This window comes from Meriones unguiculatus, chromosome 20, assembly GCF_030254825.1.
Source record: "Meriones unguiculatus strain TT.TT164.6M chromosome 20, Bangor_MerUng_6.1, whole genome shotgun sequence".
In the NCBI taxonomy this organism is placed as follows: domain Eukaryota; kingdom Metazoa; phylum Chordata; class Mammalia; order Rodentia; family Muridae; genus Meriones; species Meriones unguiculatus.
The window spans coordinates 46354000-46378606 of NC_083367.1; the positions used below are offsets into that span (position 1 = coordinate 46354000).

The 24607-nt window shown below is 42.3% G+C and overlaps 1 protein-coding gene across 2 annotated transcripts in view; it reads left to right on the top strand.

Annotated features, from left to right (window-relative positions):
• Sesn1 (sestrin 1) overlaps positions 1 to 24607 on the top strand; it is an 87564-nt gene that overhangs the window by 51963 nt on the left and 10994 nt on the right. The window contains exons 1-4 of one of the 2 annotated variants that reach the window (XM_021649054.2): positions 13453 to 13609; positions 21038 to 21103; positions 21853 to 22053; positions 23101 to 23283. In XM_021649054.2, coding sequence (XP_021504729.1) covers positions 13511 to 13609; positions 21038 to 21103; positions 21853 to 22053; positions 23101 to 23283 — 549 coding nt within the window. In that variant the 5' untranslated portion in view covers positions 13453 to 13510. Of the gene's footprint in view, positions 1 to 13452; positions 13610 to 21037; positions 21104 to 21852; positions 22054 to 23100; positions 23284 to 24607 lie in introns of those variants that run through there. The other variant, XM_021649053.2, reaches the window with a different exon arrangement.

Here is a 24607-nt window from a genome sequence, read left to right on the forward strand (position 1 = left end):
AGTATTAGGAAAGGCTGTGGCCATGTTAAAAGCCTGTTGTATTTTTACCTCTCACTTGTAGGTGAAGGGCGCTTAACATCTTAAGGGTTGGGTACCTAAGACAAGCTTTGTACCAGTGAGCTGTTTCTCCAGCCCTTGATTACCTTACTAGTAAGAATGTACATTCTCTGTCAGATTGACTAGATCTGAGAACCTCACTGAAAGCACAAAGTGGCTCAGCAAAGCGCACGTTAGTTGGATTATATTGCCTGCTTAGTTTTTTGCCAGCCTGACACAAACTCAGGTAATCAGTTAAGCAGGAAGCTCAGCTGAGAAAATGCCTCCATCCAGTGTGCTTGTAGGCAGATCTGTAGAGCATTTTTGTGATTAATTATTGATGTGGGAGGCCGACATGGTGCTGGAGAGGTAGGTGAGGTTCCACATCTTGATCTGCCTGGCAGCAGGAGACTGATGCACTAAGCCTAACACTTCCTCCAACAAGGCCACACCTCCCAATATAGCCACTCCCAAAGGGCCAAGCATTCACACACATGAGTGTGTGGGCACCATGCCTGTTCAAACTACCAGAACCTGTTTTTAACCTCAGCGGTGAGATAGTGGTACTGTTGGGAATGCTTAAGAGTATTTTTCCTGACTCTTCCCTCATTAGTTGACTGTCCTTTCTTTCTTCTGCCATCAGAGGAGACTGGATGCTTCCTTCTAAATTACTGTGTGCTTAGAAACTGGATAAGCAAGCTTATTAGAGTGTTCTTCTTTCTTTCTTTTTTCTCTTTTGCCATGTGTGTGCGTGCATGCGTGCGTGCGTGCGTGCGTGCGTGCGTGCGTGCGTGCGTGTGTGTGTGTGCATGTGTGTGTGTGTGTGTGTGTGTGTGTGCGTGCGTGTCCACTTGTGTTTGGGCAGCCAGAGGCTGACAGTGGGTGTGTTCCCCATCTGTCTATATATTAGGCAGGCTCTCTCATGAACCCAGTGCTTGCCAGTTGGGCTAGTCTAGCTAGCCAGCTCATCCCGGGATCCCCGTGTCTGCCTCATAAGTGCAGGAATCACAGACAAGCCACCACACCGACTTGGCATTTATGTGGGTGCTGGGATCCCCACTCTGGTCCTGCTGTGTGCATGACAAGCGCTTTGCCCACTGAGCCATCTTCCCTGCCCCTTGTTAAAGTCTCTGTCAAGTAAAAGTGGATTGTCTCCCAGAGAGGCAGAGCAAAGGTTTTTCATCTGAGTATGATATGTTTACTCTTGCATGTATATCCTCTAACATTTACGTTGTCATTTTTAACTTATTTGTTAGATTCTCTCTGAGATTATTTTTAAAAATGAGTTAGAGTACAGTGAAATTCTATGTCTATAGCAACAGGTAATTTCTCACATTACCATCTTCAAAAGTGCAGGGAATCATATCAAGTGGTGCGTATCTGTGAGCGTGAGTGCATTTGTATACACATTTGTGCTCACTAGATTAATTCTACCAAAAACTCACTCTGAATTCTCGCATTGCTTTGAATAGACACTGCCATGCTTAGAGACTGTAGTATTTTCTCGTACTTTAAATCTGTAAAATAACTTTAATAATTATTTGTTAATTTACATCTTCATCCCTGTTTTCCTCTGATAAACAGTGTTACATTTTGTTTATACTAAAAACAGTTGTACTCATTTAATTATTCTTTTAAGACCCAACCCCATTGGCTTCTCCCTAGGGTTTTATATGCAGCACCTGTAACACAGTGAGAAATGAATTTTAGACTCTTACATATATGTGGCAAATAGTCCAAAACAAGATAAACATATGTCCTTAGACATAATCCTCCAAACCCTTTATCTGAAATGGAATGCACTCTCACAAAAGACGTTCATGAACTCTCTGTGCCTTTGCCTTAAAACTGTATATAGGGCTGGGGAGATGGCCCAGTGGGCAAAGGCACTTGTCACCAAACCTGACAACCTGAGTTCCATCCTCAGGACCCATGTGTGGTGGCAGGAGAGAGCAGACTCTTGCATACATACAAATGAAGCAATAAAAAGGTAATTAAATGGGCTGGAGAGATGGCTCAGAGGTTAAGAGCACTGGTTGTAATTCCAAAGGTCCTGAGTTCAATTCCCAGCAACCACATGGTGGCTCACAACCATTGATAGTGAAATCTGGTGCCCTCTGCTGGTACATAGGCAGAATGCTGTGTAAGTAAGAACTAAATACATCTAACAAAATTGTAATTAAACAATATAGACACCATCCATACCACAGAAAGTACCACAGGAGAAATAGGAAAGGCTGATGGAGAAAAGCGTACTGTCCCTCCATGTCTCTCCTGAAGTCACATGATCACTGAAATAGTCACAGTGAGAAGATAAGCAGCAGAATAGAGGAGAAAAAGCAGCCTCAGGAGTCAGGCCTCGCACTGGCTGTGCAGATTTGGCCAGAGTATTTACTAACCTTCCACTTCTGGTTCTCTGTTTTTCTAAATGAAGACAGCACGTGCCAAAGTATTCCTGTCAGCATTAACTGCGTTAAAAGACGTAAGAGGCCAGCGGTGCTAGTACCTACTAACTACACATATTTTCGCTGTTCTCTTAACATTATCAGGTCGGAAACTATAAAATACAGTTTCTGTTTACCCCGAAAGCCTCCCATCATAGTCTAGTGTAAGCTGGTACTTTCTTCTCTGAGCACTGCATTAGCAGCCAGCCTTCGGCATAGCGTGGAACCATGCCCACAGCCCTCTGCACCCCTCTGCCTTTGGAACTGAAAGCAGTCTTCAGCCCAGGCAGCCCCATAAGGAGCAAAACTACTTCATGTGGGCAGATCACTGTAGGAAATGAAAAGAGGAAGGAAGAGAACCTGGCGGTGTATCTGTATCTGGTAGCTCACACCTGTAGTCCTAATGCTTGAGAAACTGAGGCTAAGACAAGAGGGAGGCAAGCTTGAGGCCGGCTGAACTACCTGGTGAGATCCTAAGCAAAGAAACCAAAGGCTCGAAATGTGGCTCAGTAGAAGAGCACTTGCCTAACATCTCCAAAGCCCTGAGAGTCAAGCCCCATATACCACTAAAAATAAGACAAAAGAAAAAGAACAAAAGAAGGGAAAAATCTATTTATCTTATTCTCAAAGAATTTAAACTGGAAGAAACAACCTAACCCATAATATAACTCCCTAACAGTTGTTGACTATGTAATAAATTGGAGCAGCATTGCCAAAATTTTTAGTAATGTTTAAATGAATAAGTTATTAAGGTTTAGTAGCCCAAAGAAAATTTGAGTCTCACATAGATCGTCTCTTTTCCAAATAATATAGCAACGCTACCTTCTTTATTAATTTAACATGGCCTAGTTCTCAGTGACAGCTATGGGGAGAACGACACAAAGATATGTCAACTCGTTACTAGAAGCTAAAGCTAGTGTTTCCCAATGTTTATGTTCCCCCCACCCTTTGGGGGTGGATGTAGAATACATACCAAAGGAAAATATCACATGCTTCTTTTTTTTTTTTTAAACTGCAGCCTGCACTATTATTAGCAAACCTGTGTTTTAACATGTCTAACAAATTTAGGAAATAATGGATGATCACAACAAGTCAAGCCAATCTACTTAAAATATTACAATTTAGGGGACTAAAACTAGCAATTGGCAGGGGTGGGATTGGGGAGGTAGCTATGCTTCAGGGTTCCTACATGCCAGGCCAACCAGCCATGTCCCCAGCAAAGGATTCACAGCACTTCAAGAGAAACTTGGGGCCAGTGAAATGGCTTAGCAGGCAAAGGCATTTGTTCTGCACACTGTGAGACCTGAGTTTGAATTACCGTCTTCAACCCCTGTCATAACCCCACCACCCCGTGATGTATGTACAGGTAGCAGGGCAGGAACCGAATCCAAAAAACTAGCCTCTGACCTCCACACTTTCACCATGGCACAGGTGCCCACAGCACACATGTACATGCATGTACATACATGCATGCAACAATAAAGAAAGTTAAATGTAGCCCTTGAAGATTTTCACAGAAAATACTGGAAACTGCTTTAGAATGCTTTCTAAATTGGGCAAGCCAAAGCAAAGCGAGAGAAACTGTTCACCTCTGTTTCTGTCTGTATTGTAAATTAGCCTGTCAGGGTAAGGACATGCTGAGGTTTGAACTCTTCATGCCATAACATCAGCAACACATTGAGAACCGCTTCAGAACCCTCAGGGAATCTCCTGGAGGAGGACATGTGTCAGTGGAAATGACGAGGAAAACAACAGAACCATGCTGTACCCTTTCTTTGTCCCTTTTGAAGGTTGTGTTTGTATCTGGTTGCTTTACCTCCGTGTCTTATATTTTTGGGCGTAGACTATTGACTATTATTCAAGTTCCCATTATGAATTTTAGGCGTTGTTAGGGAGTTTAAAAAGAAAAGAATCTTTTCTTATAGAGATTCTTACTCTTATTTTCAGTCTGTACTAAGGAAGAAAATTTCCCACAAATTCTCCATTTTTATTTAAAATGCATTAATGGCAATTTTACTGTATATTATATATGCTATGTGAAGATGAAGTACATTATTAGTATGATATTAATGTATTTTATATATTGTCAAGAGTCGATGAAGAGATTTTTTTGTCAGTTACTTTTAACCTGGGACAGTGTATCCTGTTGTATAAGTTGCTGTGTTCTGCCCTGACATCTGACACTATATAATTTAAAAGAAAAAAAAATTGAAGGTTGGACCTCATTGGTATCTGGAGCAGTTAAGGCCTTCTTGTTTGTCTGCTTTGTGATTGGCTGAAGTGTTGCTAGGCCTGTGTTTTGTTCTTAGAGAAAGTTAAAAAGTTGAGGGTGACCCATTTGAACTGCACCCTGTGGCTTTGCCTGCTCTTTTCCCCTGGCCCCACCCCCACCCCATCTTTTGAAGTTTAGAATTGCTTTTAACCCTAAAATTAGCATACAGTATCTTAACATTTTAAAGTTCTGCTTGTGTTTGTGGTGCACAGATTAAAATACTATTATGTAAATTGCTTAAATGTGTTTGGATTTGCTGACATAAAAGAAGTTCTAAGTCATGGAGAGGAAGCACATTAAAAACACCTATTATAAATACTAAAGACTTTCTGGATGTCATTAATATCTTTATTAGTAAGAATCCAGAGGTTTATCTTTTTGGTTTTTGTTTTTCCAGTTGAAATATACCATGAAACATAAAGTAGTAATTACTTTATATTTTATTTATATATTTTTATATATTTATATCAGAGAATGATGAGAATAAGTTATGTTTTAGGCAATTTGAAATTAAGAAAAGGATATGAATTTTTTAAGTTCATAATATTGAAGTCAAACTTTTATGATGTAGCATAAAGGATATAAATAGCCATGCTAGGACTTTGTTACTGAAGGGAGGGGCTGACTTTATTCCTGTTTTCTTGAGGAGGAAAACGTGAATAATGTTCTTTCTAGGAAGACTGACAGTCTTCAGGGCAGGTTACAGTTGTTCATGGCTCAGCAGACCTTTGTGCACTGTTGTGACCCCAGAGCCCTTTCTCTTTCAGGCTCTTTGGCATTGGTGGTATGAGACTGAGCTAGCCCTGCCCAGCAGGCTAGCCCTCCCCAACAGTATGTTAGAGCCTGTAGAAGCCCTTGGAGCAGTTCTGGGCCTTAAGCCCTGACCCAAGCCTTGGGTGAGTAATCTAAAGAGCTACAAATTGGCCTGGATCCTCCAAACCCGTTCTGAGTTTGAGGGTACAGTTCATGAGCTGTGTCATAGACAGAAAACAACAGAATTCAAATACATTTTAAACTTACATCCTTTAATCAAGCAATGCTACCAAATTCTTTCATAATGTCTAACACTGTGGTGTTTTATGAGCAAATGGCTTCTTTAAGTAGGAATAAAGCTAAATTAACTATCAGATCAATCAGTGAGAATGATGAGAATAATTTATGTTGTTGGCAATTTGGAATTAAACTGTGAATATGAATTTACTTAAGCTCATGATATTGAGAAAACTGGGTTTACACAGATAATTAGTTTTGTTTATTTTTTAATTTTTATTGGGTGAATTTTATGCATTTCTGTAACAAGTTTTAGTCATATTCACACACATACATACACACTCCTTCATTCTTCCCCTCTCTTGCCTCGTTCTTCTCCCACTGGAGCTCTCTTCTCAGTGATTCTCCCTCCCACTTCCATGTTGTCTTGTGTGTGACCCTCTAGGTTTAATTACAGTTTCTTACCCGCACATGGGGAGAGCTTATTTACTGAGGTTTTGAGTGAAATCCTGAGCCGTTTGTGGTGCTGGGCCTTGAACTGATGACCTCACATGCTAAGCAAGCACTTACCACTGAGTGACAGCCAGACCCTAGAGCTTCTCAGATAGCTTCCCTTGCATTCTCAGCCCCTCGCAGTTCAACTGATCCACAAGCGGTTACAAAATAGAGAATTACTGATTTCAGACAACAACTTGCATTCTTTTATCATTCTTGTAAAATTAAACCCTGAGGAAGCAGAAGCCAAAGTGTACCCTAAATAACCATGATGGAGTATGCAGTTCATGTCTCTGGCACTCAAATACAGATGTGCTGGGCTTCGAGGCCCAGGGGCTAAGCAAACAGATGTGCCTCAGCTTCTCCTGACATTTCTTAAGAGGAAATACCCACCTGCTGCAACAGTCCATCTGTAACTGTGGTTTTTCTCAACGCGATGTGGACAGCCATGATCCTTTTCTAAGCCTAGAACAGTAGCCCTTGGGAGATGCGGACAGGAGGGAAAAAGGTCACGAGCATTCTAGGCTACGTCAAAGGTTTGAAGATAGCCTGAGCTAGGTGACACCTGACCCCACCTCACCCCACCCCAAAAGAAAAGAAAACAAATGAAAAACTCCAAAGGATCTGTGCCCTGATCTCTGATACATGAGCAAGAATGTTTACATGGGTGCTCATAGAGATGACAGGAAAAGCTTTATTTTGTCCAGATGCAGAATTCTTAGTGGCATCTGATATGGCACCCTCATTAGCCCAGTGCTGGTAAGCATTTGCAGTAGACTCTGAGGAAAGTCAATTCCAAGAAAAAATCATGTGAGGGTTGAAGGTGTTGTTTATAGTAGATAGCATGCCTACATGCCACAGGATAGACCTTAGGCCACAAAACAGTGTGTGTGTAAGTGCGTAAGACAGCTTCTAATTGGCCTAAAGCACAGGCTTTTTTTTTTTCTCTCTCTCTCTCTCTATTTAGTTTATCATGGTGTTTTAGAAAGAGGCTAGCCTCCAACTTGGAATCCTCCTGCTTCTGTCTCCTGAGTTCTAGAATTATAGATGTGCACAATCATGCTCTGTTAGAAACATAGAATCCTTGATAAAATCAGGAATTATATGAAAAGAGTAGAATTTCTAAATTAAAATAAGAATCTCTGAAATAAAAGTTTTAAATCCTAAAGCTCATTACTAGCTGGGGAGGACAACAGGTAGCTAATAGAGAGGCTCATGGGCTGCTGGGTTTCCTCCTCCTCCTCTCCCTGTCCTCCTCAGCCCCTTCCTCTCTTCCTTCTTCCTCCCTTCCTCCTTCTTTCCCCCTCCTCCTAATGACTACCTTACTTAACACCCTCTGCAGAGCCCCAAACTACCTGCTCTCTCATAGCAACTAGAGTCATAAAAGACTGTCAATGCCTACACATTCACCTCTTTCCCGAACTTATTTCAGATTATGTCCATTTCTTTCTAACCCAGTGTGCTGAGAAGAGACTGCTCTAATTCTAAATGAATGCTGTTTAACTTCATCTCTCAACAGAGCTGCCTTCCTATCACCTCACCCTAGATGGCCCTGAGGATATTTAAAGGCAAGTTCTGTTACAGAGTGTTCCAGGAATCTTGTCAGACAATGGTCTGTACACAGGGCAGTGTCTGACTTGCTTGTACCTGCCTGACATAACAAGTGAGCCATACATGCTGCCGGGAACTTCGTCTTGCCAGTGCAAGAAAGAAAGCAGGCCCAGAAATCAAAGCGCATGGAAGTATCTGTGGCTTCCCAAGGAGGAGAGGGGAGACTGAAAACAGAACTAAACCTGGGCCAAGCTGAGCTTGCCTGCATCTGAGGACATATGGCAGCCCCCAAGTCTCCAAATCTTTAACAAAACAACCTTGACCTCCTTGTCACGCTCCTGGCTGAGCTAGGGTTTCAATGGACCCACCACTTCAGACCTCACGTGCCATGGCTGCAGCTCAAGCATTCCCAGCCTAGCAGATGTGTGGTCTTTGAGACAACCTAGATAATTTGTCTATCACTCAAAACAAATGTTGTGAATTAGCCTAGGTCCTGAGACCTTCCTCTTATTAGAAGTGGAATGCAGGTACTGTGCAGAGAGTCCAGTGGGCACAGCGAGATAGTTGTGATAATTTGGAGAGCATGAGGTCAGAGAGGTCTGGGAAGAAACGCTGGGAGGAGAAACAGGAATAGAGCTGGGAGAAAAGACCAGAATCACCCATAGCCACCCTCACCTCCCTGATCCCAACCCAAGTAAAGACAAAGGAGTAAGGCTTCTTTGCCTGCTTTCTTTTCTTGTAACAGCAAAATGTTAACTTTATATTCATTAAAAGAAACAGCTTCATGTAGTGACTGCTGTTTGGAGGTATTTGTTTGTTTTTAAATCAGAAAGACATAAGTTCTAATTCCAGATTGCATTTTACTGCTTTTATGACCTTTAGCAAGTCACTCATGGTTCGTTGAGTTTCTGTTTCACAGGTTTGAACAGTAGGTAATGGAAACTGCTGTGTACATAAATGCACTTATTGTCTGACACGTGGAAGCCGATAAGTTAGTGATCTTTTTATCAGCAGCCTTGGTAATCCAAACATATATTTTAACACACTGAATTTTTGGGGGTGAAAATGACTTAAGACCACAAGGCTTTTTAGAAAACTATTTATTTACAACTATTTATTTACAAAAATATGGGTAATAGCCCATATTTTTAACTCTTTTCGTGCAGAGACTTGAAACATTTGGCAACTTAAGCCTTAAATAAGAGGCAAAAACAAAGATTGGTCATCAGTCTTGCTGCTTTAAAGTAATATAATTATGAAAATTCAGCTGAAGAAGTAAAAAATACAGATCAAGTAAGAATAATTAAAATTGACTTCAGTGTTGAAAAGAAGTCAGTGTACCCAAAACATGAGGCTGAAAAGAGGCAGGACAGCTCTATATTTAAAAACAGGAAGATACAAGTTGGAGGAGAATATTTCTAACAAAATTAGTAAGCAGAAGTGATCTTATAAACCAGAACTTACTCTTTTTTGGTTTTTCAAGACAGGGTTTTTCTGTGTAGCCCTGGCTGTTCTGGAACTCACTGTAGATCAGGCTGTCCCCGAACTCAGAGATCCATCTGCCTCTGCCTCCCGAGTGTTAGTATTTATATAAAAATTATGCCATGAATACAATACATTTGATAGGAAAGAGTTTATTGGCTTGGAGGTGAAGAGAGAGAGAGAAAGAGAGACATGGGGTCAGGAGAGAAACAGAGGCAGAGAGAATGCAAGAGAAGGAGAGCAGAGAGAGAGAGAGAGAGAGAGAGAGAGAGAAGGACAGGGGTCCTTTTATTCCCAGGTCCCTGGTGGAGGCGACTGAGGATGGCATACAGGCAGCTAAGCCACCTAGGAGTGGGCTAGTGCGTCCGCTTGTGAACTAACACCTCGTGCTGGGATTAAAGTTGTGTGCCACCATGCCCAGCTGATTATAATTTTAAAAGACCCAATGAGTTCAGTAAAGACACTTGGCCAGGGGATCAAATAATTGGGGAATTATCTCCTAGGCTCCAAGAGCTAGAGTTCAGTGAGACATCTTGCTCCCCTCCAGGAGCATATTCCCACCTCCTGGGACAGAAATCTCCTTCACCTCCCGACACTGCTCCCATTCTCCTTGCTCTTGATGCCGCCCTCCTGCCTTGCCATGTTTGTCTTAACTTCTCTGGCATATCTCTGCTCCCCATTTTGCCTCATCCAGTATATTTTTCTAAACCTCAGCTAAATGCAGGTGTTTAGTCTTTCATTTAAACTTTTCAATAACCACCCAGTACCCTTAAGAATAAAACTCATATTCCTTAGCAAAAGTTGGATACAGAACCTAAAACTTGCCTGTTTGCCTCCTCCTAGTACTCCTCCCCCCCAGCTCCACACCCAGTGTTTCCTTCGTTTGGCTTCCTTAGGAGAGTGCTGCAGCTGGCTTTTTGCTTATGCTGGATATTTGGCTGAGGACTGCCTCCATGTTCCTACAGCTTCCCCTGAGTTTTCTTACCAAGACCTCTGTAATCCTCCCAGCCCTATCCAAGGTGTCCTTCCTCCGGAAAGCTTATCTTGACCCATCACTCCATGCCTAGACTCTGAATATTTCATAGTTCAAAGCCAGGGTCAAGTCCTTTGGTGCCACTCTGCTTTGAGTAAGTGTAGCAGCTCGTCTCTGAAGAGATGAAGGCAGAGGGCTTTATGCTAAGGACATGTGCAGAGAAAATGAGTCTCACTTTGACACAGCTCGTGACTTGGCCAAAACATTTTTAAAAGAAAGGAAATTTCTATTACTTCTTTGATCAGATGCCAGGATTCTTCCTAAAGGGAACGAAATGTTGAAGTGAAATGTTCAAATAGCCGACTTTAAAAAAATAGCTCCTGGCCTATGCTGAAAACTCTCAGTAAATATGGAAATTATAGTCCTCACCATGCCTGCTCCCTGCTCAGGATGCTTATCTTTTCAGTCTGTGGTTATGACATGCTCAGTATATCCAAAACTGGGCACCTTCAGTATGACTTCTGGCCTACGCAAGAAGTGAAATTCTTAGGTAAACACAAACTTTCTATGAAATGATTTAGAGGAAAAAGACCCCCAGAAGTGAAAGCCACATGTTATTTCCTGGACAATTAATACGTGCTCACGGTAGGTTTATTTAGGGCAGTGCTTTTTAATGTTTTTTAATGGACAATAAAGCGACTGTGTATACAAAAGAGCAGAAGTTAGCACTCTTGGAAATATTTAGGTCAGTCTTTATAGAGACCATAAAGGAATCTTGGACATTTACTAGCTTGAAGGTTCTCAGTAAACTACTATATTAGAATGTAAGTTAAATTTATTTTTCTTTTCATGCAAGACAGCATTAAATAATTGAAACGTTCTGGAAAAAACCTGGTGCTTCTAATTTAGTTCTGTATATCTGAGCTGTTTTTAAACTGATTAATTAATTTACTTTACATCTTAATCACAGTTTCCCCTCCCTCCTTTCCTTCCACTCCCTCCCCACCATGCACCCGTCCTCCTCTCTCCTCTGAAGAGGGGAGGACCCCCACAGATATCACCCCACCTTGGCACATCAAGCTGCATTAAAGCTAGGTTCATCTTCTGCCCTGTGGCTATACAAGGCAGCCCAGTTGGGGCAAAGGGATCCAAAGGCAAGCAGCAGAGGCAGAGGCAGCCCTGCTCCTAATAGCACCTTGTTAGAAGTCCTACATGAAGACCAGGCTGCACAACTGTTACATAGGTACAGAGAGCTTAGATCTATTCCATGCATGCTCTTTGGCGGTTCATTCTCTGTGGGCCCTCGGAAGCCCAGGTTAGTTGATTCTGTAGGTTTCCTTGACTCATCTGGCTCCTCTAATCCTCCCTCCCCTTTTTCCACAGTATTCCCCAAACTCTGCCTAATGTTTGGCTGTGCGTCTCTGCATCTGTTTCTTGCTGGGTGAAGCTTCTCAGATAGCAGTTATGCTAGGTTCCTCTCTGCAAGTATAACAGAATATCAATAATAATGTCAGGGGTGGGCTCTCTTTCATGGCATGGGTCTCAAGTTGGACCAATCATTGGTTGGCCCTTCCCTCAATTTCTGCTCCATCTTTACCCCTGCACATGTTGTCAGGATAAGTTGTGGCTTATCCACAAGGTTTTGTGGCTGGGTTGGTGTCTCAGCCCCTCCACTGAAGTCCTGCATAATTTTAGGAGATGGCTATTCCAGCTGAACTATGTTTTCAACAAATATGTATCAAGTTCTAAGTATTAGATACTATATATGCAATATACAGCTTTAATTTGATACATAATTATTTTAAACCATCTTAGAATCAGATAAATTCATGTTTTTCCTTTGTGTCTTGTAAATAGAAAGGTAAGCATCACTATTTTTGCATTAAAGGACAATTTTAATATAATAAACATGACATACTCTACTAGATAAACTAAAACTATAACTTCAGAAAATAAAATCACAGCTTGACAATTCCAGAGTCATCAATGTTCATGTACTTTTCTTGATTGTACCATTTATTTTTGCGGCTCTTCAGTGGAAGAGAGCTTAGACCTTCCTGCCACCTTTCTTTTATTAACATTAACCCAATGTGCATTGCTTCTCCTAGCTAATAAAGAAGAAAAGATTGTGTGTGTGTGTGTGTGTGTGTGTGTGCTCTAAGTGAATGCAACATTGGTCCTACCTGCAGAAGAGAAATAAAGAGTATCCATTTTTAACTTGTGACTTTCAAAATATGAACATTCAAGAACTGAAAGTGCAATTTTGTCTTTCTCTGACACACTGTAACTTCAACTCCCAAGACTGAAACTTATTTTCATTTTGCAGTCCTAGTTGTGTCAGTGTTTAGTGATTTAAGCTTTATTTCCACGAATGTGTTCCAAGTTTTCTTTTCTTAACATGAACATGTAAGCTTTTGAAAACACAAGCATGGGAAAAGAGAGCTAATTTAGCAGGTTTTTTTTTTTCTCTTAAGAAATTAATAAAGCTACCAAAGGAAGGAAATATTAATGGCACAAGACGAGAAGCTTTGAGTTCTGGATCTAAGAATGTTAGTGATTTATGTCCTAAACTCTTTTTTTCAGAGTTTCACAGAGATTTTTTCTTTGTAACACAGGGTATTTGTGAGGGAATATTAGAAATTGTAACGGCACTGAATACAGTTGAATTGGGGAAAGACAATTGGGAGACTTGCTGCCAAGGAAAGTGATACTTATAGTTTCTACATCGCTTGCCCAAAATAAATTTTACATTGCATATAGGCCATGGTTTCCTGTTTCTGTATTCTGTGTCGTTTGAGCATCAGAAAGGAAGAAGGTGAACTTCAGTGGTAAGGAAAACTGGATTGCTCCTGAGGTCGCCAGGACCCGTCTGGGGGACGGTGCTGATCGCCTGGAGGTAAATGCCCAGTCCAAGCCCGAGAAAGGGAGGGTAGGTTCGCCTCTCCTTGAGTCCCCGGCGCAGGATGCATCTTCCAGCCAGGGTTCCACCCACCGAGCCCGGTTCCCAAACTGAGTATTCGCTCTGTGCCGGGCGCTTGGCCCTCAGGCTTGTTTTTGCTGGCCTGGTCGGTAGGCTCCCCGCCCCCGGCGCCGAGAGGAGGGGCGACGAGTCCCAGCGGGCCGGCATTGGCGGGCGCGCCCTCCCGGCGGTGGAGTGACGGGCGCGGGCGGGGCCTCGGCTTGTTTGTCCGCGCCGCCCGCCCCGCCCCCGGCGTGCGCTGACCGGGCGCTGCAGCGAGCGAGCGGGGCAGCTGCTGTCCCGCCGACATGCGCCTGGCCGCGGCGAACGAGGCGTACGCAGCCTCGCTGGCCGTCTCGGAGCTGCTGGGCTGCCACCAGTGCGGCGGGGGCCGCGGCCAGGACGAGGTACCGGGCGGGCGAGGGCTGGGGGCGGCGGGCCGAGCGCCGACGCTCGCGCCAGCATCGCGAACGCCCCCGAGGGCGGCGGGGCCTGTGCCGAGGGCGCACCGCCCGGCGGGCGACCGTCCTTTAAGTGGGGGCTCGGAACCGAGTAGCGGCGGCCGTGCGCCCCGGTCAGACAGCCTGTGGATCCTCCCCTCTGACCCTCGGTCAGAACAGATTGCCCAGTCACCCTTCCCTCACCGGCGTGGGTTTAGAAACAAGACACATTTGAGTCGGTTAAATGATATTGCCTGGAATAAAAAGACGCCGCCGAGCCCTGTGCTGCGCTGCTCTTCGCAGCGTTTGCCCTTGTTTATTAAACCACCCCTGCTGTGCCTGAATCGGCCTGCAAAACGATTTAATTGAGGCTTTTGTGGGTTTTGTAAGGATGATGTTTAAAGATTGCTAATGCAACCTTTGCTAGTTGAACATCCAAAGGCTTTGAATCTAAAGGGATGAGAGTCAATACTGAAATTGGAATTGAAATCAGAAGTTTGGGTGGTCTTCGTTCAGGAACTCTAAATATGAATAATCTCCTGTTGCTCTGCCCATTACTATTGATCGATACTCTATGTATATGAGCCCATGAAGGGTGTAGAACACCAAGCGTTTTCTAGACGTTAACGTTAGGATACATTGCAAGCTGCTTGTTTACAGATACCAAAACAACCTTTAAAAATAAATTCTAAAGCTCAGTAGTGGACTCCTGCTTAGCATGTGAAAGGCTCTGGCTCCTATGCTCAGCATCACTAAATAAACAAACAGTAAAACATTGCTCTGGAAGCTTTACTGAAAAGAGGCCACAGTGTGAAAGTGTTGAGTTAGCATTTACAGCTTCTGTGTGCAGGCCAACATAGCTCTGTCTGCTCTCATTCTAAGGAGAAGCAAACCCCAGTGGTCATGTCTGAACAGCTCAGTTATTTCTCACAGTGTTTGTGAGCAATGGGCTCAGCTCAGACTTGGAATTTCCAAAGATGTATATAGTAGCTTGTAGGCTGAGTGTGCCAGCACCTGTGGGATTGTGTTCAACAAACTAGGAAGCGTTGCATTGCTGTATTTCACTTTAACACAGCTCAGCATGTAAGATAAACTAGAAGGTGGTGCTTCCTGGGAAAACTAGTCACTTTACAGAAGAAGCATTGGCGTGGTTCTCTCAAGTAGCAAGCTTCCAAAAATCTTCCTCCTCCCCCTTCTCCTCCCCCTGTACCCACCCCTCCCTCTTTTGTCCTCCTCTCCATCGAACCCAAGACCCTGTACATGCCAGGCAAATTCTGTACCACCGAACCACATCCCCAACCCAATTGTAATACTTTGAAGTCAGGAAGTTTTTCTTTTGCTCAGCTATGCTCTGGGAAAGCAGACACAAAGAGGTACCTAACTTCCCGTGTTTTTAAATAGCATAGTAGTGTCAATGACGACTAGAAGAAATTCGGTACATTTTTGCTGCAGTTAACTAAATCTAAATGTGAACAATACTTGTAGCACTCGAGTCTTCTGAAATACTTTGAATGTTAAAAAATCCACATAATTATAGATAGACAAGGATTCCCCCAAAAGAAAGTGGCATTAGGACTTTCATATAAAACGTTTTGCTTTCTTTGCCTGTTGTAATACATTTCTACTGTGTAAATTAAAAAACAAAAGCAAAAAACAAGGTTAACATCAGTGTTATAAGTCATGCTTAAAATTCCTAGATGGGATTTTTTTTTAATGCATTAAGTGAACAAAGAAAAAAAATATCTCAAGTAATTTACTTATTTTCACCTAATTTTTCTAGTAGGTAGATTGATAGTTCATAAGTGAACAAATTCTTCTACATCTGTAGGCAATCACTTAAGGAGCCTGGTCTGTGCGTAAGTGAGGCATACGGTCGGAAAAGAGCTGTGGGCACAGTGCTGCCGTTCCCACAGTGGGGCCGTACCTGCTGTTAAAGGCCACCAAGAGTGCCCACATTCTGAGCGTTAATTATTAGTGTACATCGAGGAGGGAACAGGTCGGATGGTGATGGCGGAGGCTGCGGCCATCTCTTCAGAGCCGGTTATTAGCATTGTTGAGGGGTGGGGGTTCTTAGTTCTCAGCCTTTCCAGCCACACCTTCACGGAGAGCCTGTGGGTGTGCGCTGATTACATCTGCATCTGCTTTTCAACAAGGCCATTTACTCTTGGCAGGTCCCCCGCCTGGAATCCAGATGGAAGGTCTGCTCAGGGCCCCACAGTTCTCACAACTGCAGAGAGAAAAATAATCGCTAACCTAAATAGGAAGTTAGAACAAAGCATTCAGTTTGACTTAGCCTCCCGCACTGATCCAGCATTAAAGACATGGACTTCTTTTTCGTGAAGATTATAAGACTTATATACATCTTTCTAGAATTTAATATCATAAATTATATGTTCCTTGTTTGTAGATAATAGTATTTAAAACAGTACTTGGTTCCTAGCATGTTATGCTGGCTCCTATTGCTGCTCTTAATTTTTTATTACCACTAGATTGTTTTTTGCTCGTTTGTATCAGTTAAGGAATAAGCAGAACACTAAAAAGCAGTTTGGTTCTTACATATTTCTGGTGCGTGTGTGTGCACGCACGCACACTTGCGCCCGTGTGCAAGCAAACACACAGGCACACCCTGAAGAGTTTTGCAAAATATTCTGTTAGTGCAGCATGAGGTTGATGCAGTACTGTTGTTACATCATCTTCCTCCTCCTCATCCTTATTTTACACAAGTTTAGAGTTTAAATTCTTTCGTGGGAATTACAGACTTACTAACAGAAGGCCTTATTTCGGCCCAGACCTCCTTAGCGTTTTTCTTGGGAGATGATGCACAGAGATACTTGTCATGCTGGAGATCAGTCACAGGGCCTTGCGCATGCTGGGCAGGTACTCTCCCGCCGAGCTAGCCATCGTTGCACTGTGTACAGCACTTCGGTGATTTTCCACGATGAGGAGAACGGGTCCTGTGAGGAAACTGTCACCTGTTTACTTTTCTCAGGGGTTAGTTTGTGTGTAGTGGGAGGCTGGATAGAGTCTCTCACTGTCTTGTCTGTACCTGGTCTAAGGTAAATTGGGATATAATCTCAGAGCCTATCAGGAACACCTCAAATGACTTGCCCTTTGTTTCCTGGTTGACATAAATTTAAGTAGAAAAGCTCATGGCATGTCCTTATATCTCTGCCATGTACCTAGTCTATCATCTTTTCAGCCTAGCCTCCAAATAAGGAGAATAAATTTGATCCCAGAATAGAAGTGACCATGTTTGTCATTACTCAGCCTTGATCAACCTTTTCTATTGAAGAATTGATGTTAAGTCTGTCTGTCTGTCTTCCTGCTCTCCCACCACTGACCCTCCCATCTCTTTTCTCTATCATTTCTCTGTCTCCTTTTATGAGATGCACAGTCTCAGTCTCTCGGGTTCTCTGGGTCGTATCTGGTAATTCACATATGAGCTGAATAAAATTGTTTCACCTGGAGGTAGACACAGATAAAACAATGAATGGGTGTCTTGGGTGTCAGAGACTCCTTTACAGCTCTGTCTTATTTTCTTGTTCTTCTGTCCAAAGCTCTGTTAGATCTTTCTGAAGGAGTAAATATAATCCCAACACTACAAGTACTGTTCAGTGGACATCTAACTCATCCCAAGGAATGCTTGTCCTCCTATTTTTGTGATTATTTCCTTTTTTGCTTTTTCTTAACATATTTTTTAAATAGTTTTTCACCCTTGAAGAAAATATTTTTAAAGGAATCAGGCACATTTTCTTGGCCATTGAAGATTTAGGGGGAAAGAAAAAAGTGGTATTAGCATGACCACTAAATGTAGCTAAAAGAGTGGACTTTATTTTATCAGCCCAAGAATTATTTGCTGTAAGAAATAGTACTTCTTTTTCGTGGTTCTTTTTTGTTTGTTTGGTTGGTTTTTGCATCTATTTTTATTGGTATTTTAAAATATTTTTTTATTTATTATAATTTATTCACTTTGTAATCCAGCTGTAGGCCCACCGTTGTCCCCTCCCTCATCTCCTCCCATGCCCCTTCCCCAGTCCACTGATAGGGGAGGACCTCCTCCCCTTCCATCTGACCCTAGCCTATCAGGTCTCATCAGGACTGTCTTTCATAGTCTTCCTCTGTGGCCTGGTAAGGCTGCCCCACCCCCTTCAGGGGGAGGTGATCAAAGAGCCAGCCACTGAGTTCTTGTCAGAGATAGCCCCAGTTCCCCTTACTGGGGTACCCATTTAGAGATTGAGCTGCCACAGGCTACATCTGTGCAGGAGTTCTAGGTTGTCTTCTTGGTTCCTTTTTTAAAGATTATTTTATTTCATGTGTATGGGTGTTTTGCTTGCATGCACAGATATTTGTACCATGTGCGTACCTAGTGGGATGGATCTCCTCAAATTGGAGTTACAGATATTTGTGAGCTGCCATGTGGGTGCTGGGAATTGAACCCAGATCCTCTAGAGGAGCACCCAGTACTCTTAACCACTAAGCCATCTACCTCTGTGTGTGTGTGTGTGTGTGTGTGTGTGTGTGTGTGTGTCTTCCCTCTCTCCCTCCCTCTCCCCCTCCTCTTCTCTCTCTTCTTATATAGCTTTGGTCTGGCCAACCTGGAACTCACTATGTAGACTAGGCTAGCCTTGAACTCACAGAGTGAAGGGATTAAAAGCACGTGTCACCATGCCCTGCAAATTCTATTTTATGAAGCATTCATGACTATCTTATAGGAATTGTAAAATTATTTTATAATAATTTGATATATAATATATTTAGTATAGAAACAAGACCAGAATAATATAATTCACACTGTTTGTTTTGAAAATCATATGGGTGTCAACTTGGTGTCATTTAAATAAATAACTACCCAAGCCAGCCATGGTGGTGCATGCCTTTAATCCCAGCACTCAGAGAGGCAGAGGCAGGTGGATCTCAGTGAGTTCTAGGTCAGCCTGGTCTACAGAGTGAGTCCAAGACAGCCAAGGCTACACAGAGAAACCCTGTCTAGAAAAAAAATAAGTAAATAAATAAACAAAAATTTAAAAAAGAAATACTGCCCAGGTGTTCACACAGCACACACACACAGGAAGTAAAGTGCCTTGCTTCCTTCTCTCCACCCCTACCCCAACATAGGTTCTGTTTCATTCTTCTGCAGGGCCTCAGCTCTGTTGCTCTTGTACTTTTCAACAGTCCTCTATTGATTAGCGCTTAGGGTGTTTATTAGAAACAATGTTGCAGTGATTCCCCTTCACATGTGAGTACACAAATATGAGTAGATCTGTAGGTTCCCACTTGTGGGAGAATTATTGACTCAGAGAGCATGTGGCTTTTTAGTTTTCATCTGCATTGCCGACCTTCCTCCATTAAAAGTTGTAACAATTTGTATTCCTTACTCTTCCTTCTACTTTCCCCTCACATTAAAAAGAAAAAAAAAAAAAGTATTCCTGCCGGTATACATTCACAGCAAGTGACAGTTTCTCTACCCCTTCTCAAACAGCCTGCTAGCATGCTTTTTTCTAATTTTTTTTTTAAGGGAGGGTCTCTGTCTTCATAGACCTGTCCTCATCTATCACTAAGTAGACCAGACTGTTGTAGAACTCCCCTGCCTGTGCCTCCCGAGTGCTGGGAGTAGACGCTTGTGCCGCACTGCTCTACCTCAGAGATTTTCCATCTTCAGATTTCTTTTTTGAAGGAAAAAAAAAAAGTTATCTCTTTAGTTAATGTAATGGGGTTTTTGTTGTTGATTTTGGGAGACTAGAGCATGGTTTCAGTCATTCTAATTTCCTTTTCTAGTAACTGTCTATGACCCTTTGAAGTATCTTTTAGGTTTTTTGTTCGTCTTTGATGTTGTACCTTTCCCCTCATGGAAGTCTGTTTTCACACCAGATTTGTCAGGCTTCAATTTTGACCTCTGGTCTTTGTAGCATTATTGGGTATATTTTAACTCCACACGCATTTGCTAGTACTGTTTTTGTTTTTTTCATGTTTTACTCTGATTCATTATGGATTAAAATTGATTCAAGTTGTGGTTGGTTTATTTGTTGTTGTTTTTTTTTCCCCTGAGTACCAGTTGTTTCAAGAACATTTGTCAAATAATCAATTTGGAAGTGACATCCTTTGCCATGCTGAAGTCCTAAGTATTGTATAGTGTGTCTGAGTTAAAAAATGAATAATAAATACTTGAAACCCTAAATACATGTTGTTTAGATAACTTATAAGACGAAGGAAAGGGGAAGGGAGCTTTAGCTTTGTGCTTCTTCCTAGTGAATTTGAGAAGTGAGTTTGGTCAGATCTAGGAGTTAAGCTAATGGAGTCATTGTTTCATATAAATAGCTACATTTGTTTCAAGGACATACTCTCTTCTGGCACTTACTATACAGTGTTAAAACCAAGACATGCCCAGCACAGTGGGCCGTACCTGTAATCCTGGGCCGTACCTGTAATCCCAGCACTCGGGAAGACAGAGGCAACCAGATCTCTGTGAGTTTGAGGCCAGTGTGGTCTACAAAGGCTGCACAGAGAAACCCTGTCTCGAAAAATCAAAGGGGAAAAAATAGTCTTTGTATACAACATACTTTTATAAATAAGAACTAATCTTCAGTTGTATTTACTTTAAGTGTTTGAACTGATGCTGGAATGATTGTCCTCAAAAGCTATTATTGTGGTACTGCATCTCGGAGCATCGTGTGGGGGAGGAGTCAATAGTAGGCTCTCTATTCCTGCTACTGTGCGGCCCTGTCAGGATAAGAGAAGTAATTCTGGATTGTGTCAAAAGGCAGAACATTGAAAAGGTAGGCAGACACAGAGTCAGTTTCCCTGAAGTGGTTTCACTCAGCCTCAGAGAAAGCACACCCACTGTAGTCCTCGCTCTCGTGGATTTAGCTATATTTTACTTGTCACAACATCTCTGCTTACTTTGAGGTGCTATCAGCGCAGTAAAGATTGTTTCATCCTGTTTAAGATGTCTCTATAAAGGTATCAGGTCAGGGCTTGTTTGTTTTTGTTTGTTTGGTTTGTTTGTCTGATCTCCTGACAAGGTGCACAAGCGGTGATGTTTTTGTTGGGTCTTAGACACACACACACTGGTCTTGTTTTGTGTCACTGACAGCCCACAGAGTTTGGCCACTGTGTGCTGAACTTTCTGTTCTCGACTCTCTGCCAAGTGCTTTATGCAAAACTCTGGTCTTAGTGAAACAGGTTTTATTGTTTTTAGTCAGTCATCTTAGAAGGTGTTAGCTGTGCAATGCAAATAGAGGAACTGGTGTGTGTATATATAGCCATGAGAACAAATGACTCTAGCAAGCCTGTCTGTTTTGAACTGGCTGTTTTTCCTCTTGCTCCTTTCGCCTCAGTTTGTGCCGTTCACTGCTGTTCACTGCTGAAAGCCTGAGATGGTATAACTTTCTTTTCTAGGAACTGGGAATCAGAGTTCCTCGGCCACTAGGACGCGGGCCAAGCAGGTTCATCCCCGAGGAGGAGGTATGCGGTTGGGAGTACACAGTGAACTGCTTGCTTTTAAGGGGACGTCTTCATGACCCACATCGTGGCATCTGAGTGCTTGCTGGTCAACAACATGTTTTACACAGTTATTCAGAGTTAGTCATGCTTTGGCAGGGAGTTGAAGGGATTAGAAAGCTCTCAGTCACATTGATTTCTAGGATTTCATGATGCATTTTAAGCATCTGTATTTAATCAGAGTAAATCTGAGACTTGTTTTTGACTCGTCCTGCACCTGCTTATATTTAGATCTTGCTTAAGGTATGCTTGGAAACAGAGGTGCTCAGCCTTGCCCAGGTCCACAGGTTGGTAAGAATGCTATACTGGGACTTTCATATGTCTATACATGCAACTTTGCTTTCTTGTCATAAGAACTGTTTGCTGTTAACTGTGGTTCTCTTTTCACGAAATGAGCATAGTGTCGTAGGAAACATTTTAGTGTCTGCTTGCAAGCTCTGGGCATTTAACAGCCTAAATCTGCTTCCGTGCCTAGATTCTGGTCAGGTCTGTAAGCAGCCTGTCTGGACAGCCTTTAGCTGGAGTCGAGCCTTTGTTGTTCACCCCACCGTATAATGCCACCAGTCTTCTGTTTTGCTACAAGTTTAAATCCATAACCCCCGTCTTAGCAAAATGTAGTCTACTTCTGAGTGAAACAATGCAGCCCTTTCATATTTTTTCCTTAACACCAGTTTATAGTTTATGTAACTGCAGTTTTCCTCTTGCTTACACAGATTCTGCAGGTGGGGAGTGAAGACGCACAGATGCATGCTTTATTTGCAGATTCCTTTGCTGCTCTGGGCCGTTTGGATAACATTACGTTAGTGATGGTTTTCCACCCCCAGTATTTAGAAAGTTTCTTAAAGACTCAGCACTACCTACTGCAAATGGATGGGCCGTTACCCCTCCACTATCGGCACTACATTGGAATAATGGTTTGTAAACATCCAGTGATAATTTCTCTCTGCCTGTTTTTATTAATTTCTTTAAGATGATTAATGTTTTTGACACAAGGATAAATATTTATCTATATTTTGACTTGTAATAACATTCTTGCCATTTAGCTTTTTTTTTCCTGGTTTTAAATGAGTATGCTTTCAAATACAACAACAACAAAAACCACTACATGTGGTTTTGTACAATACTAAGGAACTATCCCTTTAAAAAATTTTAATGCGTGTTTGTAAGTGTATGTATATGTATGAGAGTGTGATTGTGTGAGTGTATGTGTGTGTGTGAGAGAGAGAGAGAGAGAGAGAGAGAGTGTGTGTGTGTGTGTCTAGCAGAGAGAACTTGAGGAAGTTAGTTCTCTCCTCCCACCATGGATTTGGCTCAGGTTGTCAGGCTTAGAGCCTTTATACTCTGAGCCATTGTGCTGCTCCAGAACCATTCTTTCTCAGACGTTAAAGTAGAACATGAATGTAAGAAATGCCTCCCTCCCTCTCGTTTTCCCTTCCCCTCTTTCCCTCCCTCCCACTATCCCCTCCCCCTCCCTGCTCTCTGGCAGAAGTCTTGTATAGCTTAGACTATCTTCAGATTTGCTGTATGTCTAATAGTGACCATTTCCTGGTCCTTCTGCCTCTACTTCCCAAAATGCTGGGGTTATAGCATTTCTATGAACAGTTTGCATTGACATATCTGGTGTTAAGCCCACTCAGTCTGTGTATAATAATCTGTCATTTTATGGTTGGCAGCTTAATTGAAGCTGCTTTTTAGTCTGAGGATCTGAAAGCTGGCATAGGAGCAACATTTCTAAAGAATTTTTAAAGTAATATTTTGTTCCCAAAATATTTCGAGATGTTTTCTGTGGTATATTAGAATCTTTTAATTTCTAAATAAAATATGTATTTCTGTAGTCTGGAAAACTTAATCCAAATAATCAAAAATCTGTTTTGTATGTAAACAGATTTTGTAAAGGAAACAGATTTGTAATAGTTCAAACTTTTAACATCACTGCTTTTTTTTTTTTCTTTCCTGTGAAGGCGGCAGCAAGGCACCGATGTTCCTACCTGGTAAACCTACACGTGAATGACTTCCTTCATGTTGGGGGGGATCCCAAGTGGCTCAACGGTTTAGAGAATGCTCCTCAAAAACTGCAAAATTTAGGAGAGCTCAACAAAGTGTTAGCCCACAGGCCTTGGCTTATCACCAAAGAACACATTGAGGTATGTATATAGCGAAATAGTATGTCTGCAGCGTCCCGTTGTTAAAAATTGATAGTGCCTTTTAGAAGCAGCTCTAAGAAAACTGGATAGACGGTTGGGGTGTAGCTCAGTCCATACAGTGCTTGTCTAGCTTGCTTCATTTCCTAGCACTGCATAGGCTGAACTTGGTGGGACAAGCCTCTCATTCCAGCCCTGGGGAGACAGAAGAAAGGAGGAGGTCCCTAGGTTCAAAGTCACTGTCAGCTTCATAGCAAGTTTGAAGCTGGCCTTGGATACACAAGACTGAGTCTCAAAAAACCAAAGGAAAGAGAAAGGAGGAAAGGGAGAAAAGGAAGAGGAAGTCAGTCAGGGACCCCATAGACACACGTTTTTGTGCTGTTGTCATCTGGACTTTGTGTGCCATATTTGCTTGTAAGCAATGAGCCGCTGTCGATAACCCTGCTGTCAGCCGAAGTCCATGCCTCTCATGGGGCTTTGCTTTCTGTAAGCAATAGCATGTTACTGCTGCTGTACATTAGGAAATAGCACTCACTGGGCTGTGCTTTCTCCTGAGCCCCCACGGCTGCTGCCTTCTAATTATATCTACAATGTACCATTTCCAGAATGTTCTGCAGTTGGAACCATACAGTACGGACCTTTTCGGCCTGGCTTTCATTTAGCAATATGCATGTGCAGTCACTTATTTTTACTTTTGAATTTTGTTTGTTTTCAGAGAAAGAACTGCTGTTTCTGTATTTTTTGTTTGTTTTTGGAGAGGATCTTGCTCTGTAGTCAAGGCTGGCTTGGAATTTGCTTTGTAGCCCAAGCTGGCCTTGAACTTTTGCTCTTCCTGCCCACTGGAGTTCAGGAACTACAAATGCGAGCTACCTCATCTGGTTCTTATCTTTTTAATGACTTCATAGATTATTTATTTTTACTGCTGAATGACACTCCCATTCATCTACTTAAGGGGCCTCCTGATTAGTACCAGTTTTGACAAATTATGACTAAAGTTGTTATATTCATATGTAAATGTTTGGGTAGACAGAGGTTCTCAGCTTCTTTGTGTCAGTAACTAGGTGTGTGACTGCCGTAATGCACAGTAAGTCAGTGTGTTGTGTAAGACACAGAAACTATCTTCCAAAGTGCTGGCCCAGGGGCTTGTTCCTGCTGTCCTGCGTCTTTGATGGCTGTGGTCAGTGTTAGAGTTCAGCTCTTGTTATAGAAGTGAAGTGGTATCTCATTCTGATTCTAGAGCTTAAAAAAAAATCAGCTCTCTCTGAAAACATATACCACATCATAGAAATGCTTACAACATATACTTTTGGTTTTGTCCATCCATGTT